At 29.7% G+C, this 10,776-nt stretch overlaps 1 protein-coding gene across 5 annotated transcripts in view; it reads left to right on the plus strand.

Annotated features, from left to right (window-relative positions):
- LOC107437940 (USP6 N-terminal-like protein) overlaps positions 1 to 3,345 on the plus strand; it is a 30,376-nt gene extending 27,031 nt beyond the window's left edge. For all 5 annotated transcript variants that reach the window (XM_016050087.3, XM_016050088.3, XM_016050089.3 and 2 more), the window contains exon 14: positions 1,427 to 3,345. In XM_016050087.3, coding sequence (XP_015905573.1) covers positions 1,427 to 1,942 — 516 coding nt within the window. In that variant the 3' untranslated portion in view covers positions 1,943 to 3,345. The remainder of the gene's footprint in view (positions 1 to 1,426) is intronic.
- Positions 3,346 to 10,776: the final 7,431 nt, after the last annotated feature.

Here is a 10,776-nt window from a genome sequence, read left to right on the forward strand (position 1 = left end):
AAGATATTAATATTAGAGAGGTATGTTGCAAAAAGCTCGAAAAAATTCTGCCGCAGGGAATACATGGTATTTCAAAATAAAATTTTGAGTGTAATTTGGTTTCCATACATATAGCGCAGTAGTGGGTCGAAACTGTTTCCCCAGGAATATACTATATTACATGGTAATTGATTCAAAGTTATCCCAAATTATGTTGGAAATTTAGAATCCATGTAATTTATAAATAACTGAAAATCTCAAGATAATGTCTCTCTGGTGCATCTGAAATGTTCCCTAAGCTCCCACCCCCCTCTTGTCAGTTTCATTAAAAAAAAACTGGTCAGAGGAGGCCAGATAAATATTTTCATATATATTTAAGTTAATTTCATTGATATTTTAGCTTTGTAAAAAACCATACACTGTGCCTAGTACTTTTTTGAATTTACTCATGTTTTTTTTATATAAAAAGATGTAAATTTGATATTTATGAATCTAATTGGTGGCACACATTAGGAAATTTGCATTGCAATTTCTTAATTTGGCATCAATTAGATTCCCATTTTTTAATTTGGCATCAATTACTATTTAGGAATCTAAATGGTTTTAAATTAAGAAATTTGCATTGCGTCAAAAAGTTTTAAAAATTCACTAAAAAATTACCAAGTTTGTTGTCTTCCGATACCTTAGTATATACTGCACTATAACAACGTTAATCCAACCAATTAGAAATTTAATAAAAAAAGGGAAATTATACTCAGTTTCTACAAAGCAAATTTTGTTTGCTTTGAAAGTAAGTTTTTCAAGGGAGGCAAAGAAAAAGGTACTTGCTTATTACAGAAATCTTTTTTATCAGTGAATTTGAGAACACTAACTTTTAATATATATATATATATATATACATAGGATTATTAATATAGTAAATTCATCTGATTTATGAAGCCAAAATTATTTCAGTTACGTTTTTTTAGTTTCCTTTCTTAAAAATCTTCTGAAATACCTTTAATACATGTTGAAGTCACTTTTTGAGTTGATTTTCAAAAGCTGTGGTAAATAGGAAACTGATTCAAATTTATCAATTTATCAAAAGTTTTGTATAGGGAAGCTTTATAGTTTGAGATGTTTTTAAAATTAGAAAGTTCTCAGATACTCTTATGGAATTTTTTTTTTGTTGAACGCATCTACATATCTCATACTATCTATCTACATTGGCTAACTTTTGATGAAGGTTTAAAAAATTTTGATTTGTAAGCACTCATTTATTTTTATGATTTTAGGTGACTAATGAATGACAAAAGTGTCCATTTCCTATTTATAAGAGATATAATGAATCAGACTCTAAAAATATGACAATTTCTAGAGTCTGATTCATCACTCTTTTAATGTGAAATATAACTGTCTTAATGATTTTGATTTGAAAATACTCATTTATTCAAATTTTTTTCTTTAGATGACTAATGACAAAGTTCCATCTCCTGTTTGGAAAAGAAGGGATGAATCAGACTCTGAAAATATGACCACATTGAACAGCAAAGCAGCTGCTGAAACGGACAATGGCAGTTCAATTGTGGACCCACTCAGCTCCAGAAATTCTTTGGCAGAAACATCCCAAACGTCGGTTGCCGATCTGTCGGCACTGTCAGGGTTTTCCAGCCCTAGCACCACCTTGACTAGGCATGGTGATATTATCTGCTCTAAGCAGAAAACAATTACACGACCCTCAGAACTCAGGCGGACCTTGTCTATGAACGACAACATTGCAGGTCCCAGGACTCATTCCCCCGATGCAGCGATCCGCGTTTACGTACCTTACGAGTCTTTCTCCAAAGCTCCCTCATCCTCCACATTGCTGTTGGATCACTCCCCCAGCCACGGCACTCCTCCAAACGGCGACATCACCCCAACAAATCAGGATCCAAACAAAATCACAATACATGTCAGTCTAGATTATCTTCCAAATGCCTAATTGTTTGTTTGTATGCAAGGCAATCAACCGAGGCTATATTACTTACTCTTCGCTTTACATCTTTAAAATTTTTAGTGATTTTACGAAAAAAAGGTAGTAATTTCGAACGATCTTCAAAATTTAATCTGAATTTTGAGATGAATAATTAAGGGATTATTTAATTATTTTTTTTTGAAATGTTGCTTGTAGCTTCGTCGTTATTTTAAGAGGTATGATTTTTAGATTTGGATAAGTTAATTATTATTTTCAGCTTTTTACAAATATCACTACTATTTTTGTCACATACTTTTGTCCAAATCAAAATCACCATTGAAATCGCCTCTGCTAAAATGTAATATCAACAGTAATTTTTCTTTTTTGTATGGACAGTAATATAGCCTTCATTTTGAGTTCTTGCAAATTTAGATAAAATTATTTACCATTACCGTTTGTTTATAAATCAAAATTTAAATTATAAATATTTATTTACCAAAAAACTCTTAGTTGAACGTATGGAATATTTTTGTTATGTATTTTTTATGTCTATTTTATTTTGATTTTTGTAGTGATTTTTACACATTTGTAATTTATTTACAAAGCATTGTTTAAAATAATTTTAATTCCAAACATGTCAACATGTAACTCTGGGTATGATATACATTACAATAGTTCATGCTTATTATTTTATCGAATTTCATTACATATTATTTCATTAATTATTGCCGTGTTATTGAAAAAATTTTGATTGTACGTTTATAACTTGTCATTATTGTTCATGAATAATTTTCAGCCAAAACCTTATTTAAAGAAAAATTATGTGTTTTTTAATATATTTTCATGGAGATTACTATATTTGTTAATTTATTTTAACGAAAACTTAATTTTACCTTGTATAAACTAAACTTTGTAAAATTAAAGCAACCAGTCAGTGAGGGGAAACTGACGTAAGAATACAATGTAAATGATTATAATATTTATAGCAATAATTAAACAAAATTATTTATAATTTTGTTTTTTATTTTATTTATATGTAATTCTCTGACTGTTTGGTTCTACTTTTGTTTTTACTTCCTTTCAAATGAATGCAGGCAATAATTTAGGATTTTATCCGAGATATGTTTTTAAAATAGCGTATGCTACATGAACTGGTATTTTTTAAAATCAATATGGTAATCTCAGCTCTCAATATTTGTTTTCATATAAATTTATGTATATGCAGTTGTATGGTGAAAAACACTCTGTGGACCTAGCAATAAATGATGATTCACTATATTCAAAATCTTAACTGCAGTATTGTTGGAAATTATGATTTCAATAGTACACAATTAGTCATAATTTTAACTATTTTTTAAAAAAAATCAGGGAAGGTCATGGATTTAGGTCGCCAAGAAATCTAATTTTTAAAATGGAATTTACCCCCACCCCAATATCACAGTGTTCTGATGTTTGAATATCTGATTTTGTAACAGAATCCCCACTCAAAGTCATATTTTACTAAAATATCAAATGTTTTTATCATGCTCTTTAAAAATTATGGTGTTCTTTCAAAAAAGGAAAGAAAGGACATCATTTCTAGAGTGAATTATCTTTTAAACTTCTGTGATTTCCGAATTCTTTTATATATTTATTTTTTTAATTTTATTAATTTAAAATTCTAGTTTAGACTTTTTATATTACTTACTTATAAGAAGAAATAAGACAGCTTTAAGAAACTAGATATATCTGACTGTATTTAGTTATCTGCTTTTGTATTTTTTTCAGCTATTTTATAGCTTCAACTCTTTATTTACTCTTTTTTTTTTAAGTTTAAAATCTATAAAAATGAAATTGCAGAATATAACAGTTTCAGTTATACCTGTCATTTCTATTAATGTTATTACAATGCTTTTTTAAATTTATTGTTGTGTTTTTGTCGGACAAAGTAGTAACCTCGGTACGTCATGAAAAATTCTTGGAATTATTCATGAAAAGTTGTGGATTTAAAATGTGGCAGATGTATTTACATTCACTAATGTTAGTCTCAACATTGTAAAACATCTTTTCTGAACAATGAAGAGGCTCAAAAATTGATATTATTATTGATTTGGTGTTTGTAAAAAAAAAATGCTTAATTTTTTAAAAAGAGCTTTCTTTTTGTTGTATCAATTGTCGTTCTAAATTACAAAAAATGCATAATTTTCAAAATTTTCTCTGAAATATTTATCAGAAACTAGTTATTTTATCCTAGAAACTAGTTAATTTATGTAAAGTTTTTGAAAATGTTTTTGAATTTTATTGATTTTATGTTTATAAATTTAGAACTATAAACAATAGAAAAAAAATTTATTACTGCACAGATCTTAATTATGAATTTTTTTTAAAAGTGATTAAAAAAAATTTTTGAATGCTTAAAAAGAGCTTATTTTTTGTTGAAAAATCTGGCTACCTGTTTAAGATTCATCTGTTTTGTTTTTTTTTTCCTGCTAAAATCAAAATATCTTTCTTATTCACTTATCAAAACCTTACATTGTGTTCTTCTAATATCTATTAGTCATATAATGGACCGTTAGCACAATGATCTTCACCTTGTTAATTTATTAGTTTTTAAAATCTGATTTTTAAAATAAATATTTGTTTCAAATCGATTTATATTTTGAATACTTTTTTTTAGAAGTATTCTAAAAATTACAAATTAGTTTCGAGATCTGTTTTCAAAATAAATGTAATTAAATAAGCGCATCACTATGATTATTCAAAGGTAGTGTTTTAAGAGCATTTTGTATAAGTCAGTCTCATTGTGTTGCCAGAATACAAAACTTAGTGCCAATAATCTTGACAAAGGAATGATGTGTGTCATGTTTCTGACTGATTTCAGTATTTTCCCCCTTTGTTGGGGATAGCTTCAAAAGTTTCTGCTTACTTTTTTTTCTGTTAGTTTTTTTTTAAAAAAGAAAATTGTTTCAGTATTCATAAGAATCCTATCAATTATTGTATTTTTAAAATCTTTTTATTTTTGACTTCTGCCAATTGAGTCATGAACTCTTATTGTTTCCCTCATAACTGTTACTACAATGTAATTTATGTTACTCTAATCATTCATATGTTTCCCAATTTATCATATGTGGGAAAAATTCCTTGCATAATGCTTATTATGACTTTATGACTATTCCTAGGTATTTTGTTATTTATGAAATGAATGACAGTGTCATTTTTTTGTACATTGCCTTCATTGCTGTGTACTAAGAGTTTTATTTTTTATCTTCCATTGCATTTTTATTAATTTTTGATTTTTTTTTCTCTGCATTTACACTTGAATGTATGTGTGAGTTCATTTATGTTTTTTTTTTTTTAATGTTATTTATTTGATGTGTTCTCAGAAATACAGACAACTTTTGTGTTGCTTACAAACTCAAAGATGAGAAACCTGTAGTGTTTTAAAGAGGTGCATTTTTCAACTAACTATATTGAATTAAAAGATTTTATAAAAAAATAAGCATAAAATTTATCTAATTTTAATACACGATGGATTTATTATCAAAAAGCTCTCAATGTTTCATATTTTTTCTATTTCCCTTTTTTTAGGTTAAAAATTAAAAATTATTCACTATTTAATATTCTTTTGGTTGGGGATGAAGATCTTAAACTATTTTTACGTTTCACTTTCCTCTTTAATAATTTTTAATGATCTATTATTTTCTGTGAAAAGTTATTTAATTGCAATTTTAGAGATCTAACTGTGGCTTAAACTATTGCATAAAAAAAAAAAAAGAACTGATACGTATCAAAAGCATTTTACATTATAAAGAGTAATATATATTTTTTAAGCGCTTTATTTAAGGCTATTCATTAATAATTTTGAAAGAAAATGAAATTTCACTTTTGGCATTCAAAATTTAAATGATTTAAAAATAATTCCACCCACTGAATGATAATAATTAATTTTGTCTTTAAAACTTAAAAAATTTGCCAATTAAAATTGGCTTTCAACAAATTAAAAACTGAAAAAGTGAAAAAAAATGCTGAATTAACAAGAGGATAGGGCAAAATAAAGACCCGTCATGAGGCGATTAGGAGTTGATAAAAAAAACTGATCTGCCAATTGCCATTTTTGTCATTGAAAAAAATAATAAATCACTGAACACTTTATAATATTTTAAAGATGACTTTATTTCACAATTGTTTTTGAAATGATCTTTGTATTGTTTACCATACTTTGAGACATCCCTTCTTTTATGAATTAAAATGTTCTATTTTTGAAAAAGCGGCCACTGCTGCCATTAGTGAAACAGCAGCAAAATGTTCTAATTTTGCCCCCTTTACTTAAAGAAGGCGGCCAATTATTAGTATGCTTCTATACAAATAGTGTGAACTCCTCAAATTAGAAAGAAAATTAAATGAACACTTTTGGAGGATTTTGTATGTGGTATAAAACCCTTGATGATGCATGTATATGTATCTTGGTAGTGAAATTAGTGTGAATAATTCATTAGACTCGATAAATAAAAGAGATTATGAAATAGTCTCCAACATTTTGTAAAATTCACTCTCCATTCGAAAGTATTTGCATCGATATTTCAAAACAAACTGAATCAAGCAACTAAATTTTAGTCATTTTGTTGTCTATACTTTATATTGGTTTATAATTTATAAATAAAAATGTTAGTTTACTTTGTAGTCCTGGTTCATTTCAAAACGCAACTACTCTAAATGTGTTTTTCTTTAGAGAGATTGTATATAAAAGAATCTAAAAAAAACACGTTTTTCTTTTAAATGAACTATGTGTTATTTTTATATTATTCTGCAAGTTTTAAACAGAACTTAAAGTATAGGGAAAATTCCAATTTAAAATGCAGCGTATTTGTATGGTACACAGTAAATGTTCAGCATTTTATTTTATGACCGTCGTTGAACAGTCGACCCAATTCTTTTGGGTTTACGACTGCTTATGTTCAACTCTGTAGCCCTGCATTTCTATACCCTCTCCAAAAGACAAGGGAACTCCTTGGACAAGTATTGGGAGAAATTTTGCCTTCATCTAGAACTGTTTGATGGGACTCACCCACATTTGCGTTCCATGGAGAGGAAAATCTCTCACGACTAGCCTGATGGCAAGGGGACTCTAACCCATGATCCATCTATTACTGAAGATATTTTAAGTCAGCACTGCTGTCGGTGCAAGCCGGGTGCGGAATTCGTACGACCCACCATTGCTGGGATTCAAACCTGGTTCATCTCACTGGAAGGCGAACGCTCTGTCCCTTGAGCCACTGCGGCTCAAAATTTATTAGGGGAATATGGAGGACTTGGTTACCTGATGGATTTAACGTGTACCAGTCACCATGTACTACGCGGGGAGTCTTCGGCCGGTGGGAATCGAACTTACGACTTATTGGACATGAGCCCATCACCCTACCCATCAGGATATCCCGACTCTATCCCCTGAGCCATCACGGCTCAATGTTCAACATTGCGACCACCAACGTGCTAGAAGGGATTTGCGAGTATGTGTCATTGAGTCGACATTCTTACTCCGATGCATCGAATCTCTACGGCCACCTTAGTCCAGGAGTTCGTGGGCACAATCACCACCGGCGGAAGACTCCCCATGTAGTAAATATTGAATGGTACACGTTAAATCTGTCGAGTCTCAAAGTCCTCCACGTTCCTATAACAAATCAGTTCCTCTAGTGATCCAGGAGTTTCCTTGTCTTATGGATTGTGTTCAAAATGACAAGGCTACGGAGTTGAACATTAGTAGTCGTAAACCCAAAATTGGGTCGGCTGTTCAACGACAGTTATGAAATAAAATATAAAGTCTTGCTTGGAAATTCGATTCCCCGAACTGAAAACTAGATGACTGATTACGATTGTGTCTTAATGGTTCGGAAATCAATATTGTGATCAATAATCAGTATAAGAAATTTAAAATCAATATTAAAAAAAAAAAAATATTGCGACTAGGGCACTCATGTGTAGAACAAGATGTGTACATTAAAATAAATAAAACCCGACGAGAAATCATTCCCTATCTTTTTATTAAACGAATACACATTTTCACAGATACCTAAAATGAAAGATTAATGGTTGTTCTAAATACTTAATTTACATTTTAGTTTTACTTTTACTAACTCGCTTAACTTTTTTTTATTATCAAAAAAGCAACAACTGTGTTCTATTAAACGTGCAACGAACTAACTGAAAAGAAATTAACTATTAAAGAGTATTAGTTAGAGTCTTTTTCCTTCAAAAAACAATAATTCTATTTAATACTGAAGAGTGTCAACGTTTTGATTCGTTGAACACACCGTTATGTATTGCTAGGCACGAGTCATTGTCATTCATCTGCCTTCAAGACACCGTTTTTCTTTCTTTTATAAAGAAAGAGGAAGTGGTTCAATGCACCGCCATTAAAGAAAGGTGCGCCTTTTATTTCCGACCTTTCCTCATCAACCCCCCTTTTCTTTCATTCTTTTTTTATTTACATTTGTATCATTTTTTTTTTATTCATAACAAACTTTTGATGATACAGCACAATGCCCCTGTGGCAGAATTTTTTCGAGCTTTCTGCGACGTACCTTTCTAATACTGATATCTTTGTGGAAGATTCTTTTAAACATAACACATTATACATGTTAATAATTCAAAGTAACTAAAACACAAAATATTTAATATTTTTTTATTCTAATAGTATGGGTGATATTCTCGCATTTCATAGGGGGAAAACACACTGATTATTCATTCCCTTTTTCGTATTTTGTAAATCATCACATTTAAAAAAAATCGTGAAATCCGCAGCAGTAACTACCGAAAAAAAAAAAAGATCTACGACGGAATCACGCGAATCCGGATGACGAAAAGGGTTACTAAATGCGCGTTTCCATTTCGAGATTCGGTTGTTGTCACGAATAATATCGTATACAAAATATCGGATTTTAAAAACTATGTGGAAATCAATAGTAACGACTGCATTAAAAATATTAGAACGAAAATTTCTGCAGAAAAGAAAACCAAAGTTTTTACTTTATTATTCCTTATTTTTCATTATTCCACTCCGATGCGCGATAAAGGCATCTTTTGAATATAATTCTGAAGAAAAGATAAATCTTTCGAACATTTGTGCAGAAAAAATTACTAAACTTTTCTTCTTCCCAAAAGAAAAATCTTTCTGACCTAACTCGGTAACGTTCTGTGACAATGTCGTGGTTCTGCCACAGAGCAGAATACATTTTCAAATAAAAGGAAGGAAAGGCACGCGTTAAATCAGAGCGTAGCTTACTCTAATTTTTCTACAAAATTATATGATAGTCAAATGAAGCTGTCAGTCAGTTTGGACGAACTCATTTATTGTAATATTTTTTACTAAATAAAATACCCGCAACGGAATCCTCCATATTGCCCCCCACCACTTTGTGTTGCCTCTTCGTAAATTTGTTCGTATCAGCTCATGACCAGACCATTGAAAAAAAAAAGACTAAATTAAATTAAAAAGAACGATCTCTTGTGTATTATTCACGTAATTTATTCTTCTCGGCTCACATTAACGCTATATAAAAGATTTTTTTTTTTTTTACTCTAAATATTTGTTAGAGCAATTTCTGACTCCAAGTGATCCAAACATTCCGTAGCTTTTCCCTACATTCTATTTCAATTTTTTTTGTACTGTGTGCCGAGAAAAAANAAAAAAAAAAAAAACGTCATAGGTAACATTTAACATTTGATTTCTCAGGAACTATTCGTCCTATTTCGTTCAAATTTTGTATCTTGCCATTTAAAAATACGTTCAATAAAATCATGCAATAATTCGACTACTATTAAATAAAACTATTTCATCTATTATATTTTCTACTATTATTAAATAAAATAATTAAAATTAACGAGTAATTCTTAAATAAATTATTTTTGGATAAACAAATTTTGTAACTCTGTGCAAAATGTTTCCAATTTGCTTAAAATGTACTCCAGATATAGCGAACTAAGCAAAAAGTGAAATTATCATTTAGCGGTTCAAGCTTTAGAACGCTCTCCCGAGCCAATTATTGGGACACTATTTCAGAGATGGCAGCATTTTGGGTTTCAAAAACCATACTTCTTCAAAAAAAAAGTTTGTTTAATCAGAGAATGTACATTTTTGTGTCTGATTTCGTAGCTTATCGTCTGCTGTTACTAATAACCATATTTAAAGTCACCCTCGAACCCAAGATTGAATACTAGTAGGTGAATGTCCGATCAAAAATTATTCAAGGTGCTTCGTCTGAAGTACAAAGTTGAGTTTCAAAGTTCAGTTGAGTTCTCAAAAGTTGAAAACTTTTGAGAAGTTTATCGTTTTGCGGTTGATTAATCGATCGATCCAACTTTTTAATTATCACGTAAATCAACCTTTTAAATATTTCTTTCAGAAAATTTAACTCCGATAAAAAAAGTTCAAATCTTAAAGAAGAATAAAATACAATTTTTGAGTTTTTACAAACTTACGGAACATTCCTACTCAATGTGGTTAGATCATTCTACTCTAAATGCCCCAATCAAATTCTCAATTTCTAAATGTATTTGTATCAAACAACGACATCGTAAAACGACATTTTGTATTAAATTGGAAAGTTTGTTTTCAAAACATTTTGTTCGAAATTAACACAAAATTGTTTATTTCGAATAAAGAGAGAGAGGGGAAAAAAAGAACAATATTTCTACTTTCCTCTTAAGGTGAAAAACGATTTAACTTTTCAACTTGTTTCAGAACGATACGTTCAGAGATAGAACGATATGCATTTGAGATTCCCGCTTTTTTACCTATAAAGTGTAACATTTGAATTCAAATATTTTAGCTGACGCAATCTAAATTTAAATTCTATAATATTTTTTTTTAAAAATATTGCTAC

Source organism: Parasteatoda tepidariorum, chromosome 3 (assembly GCF_043381705.1).
Source record: "Parasteatoda tepidariorum isolate YZ-2023 chromosome 3, CAS_Ptep_4.0, whole genome shotgun sequence".
Lineage (NCBI taxonomy): Eukaryota > Metazoa > Arthropoda > Arachnida > Araneae > Theridiidae > Parasteatoda > Parasteatoda tepidariorum.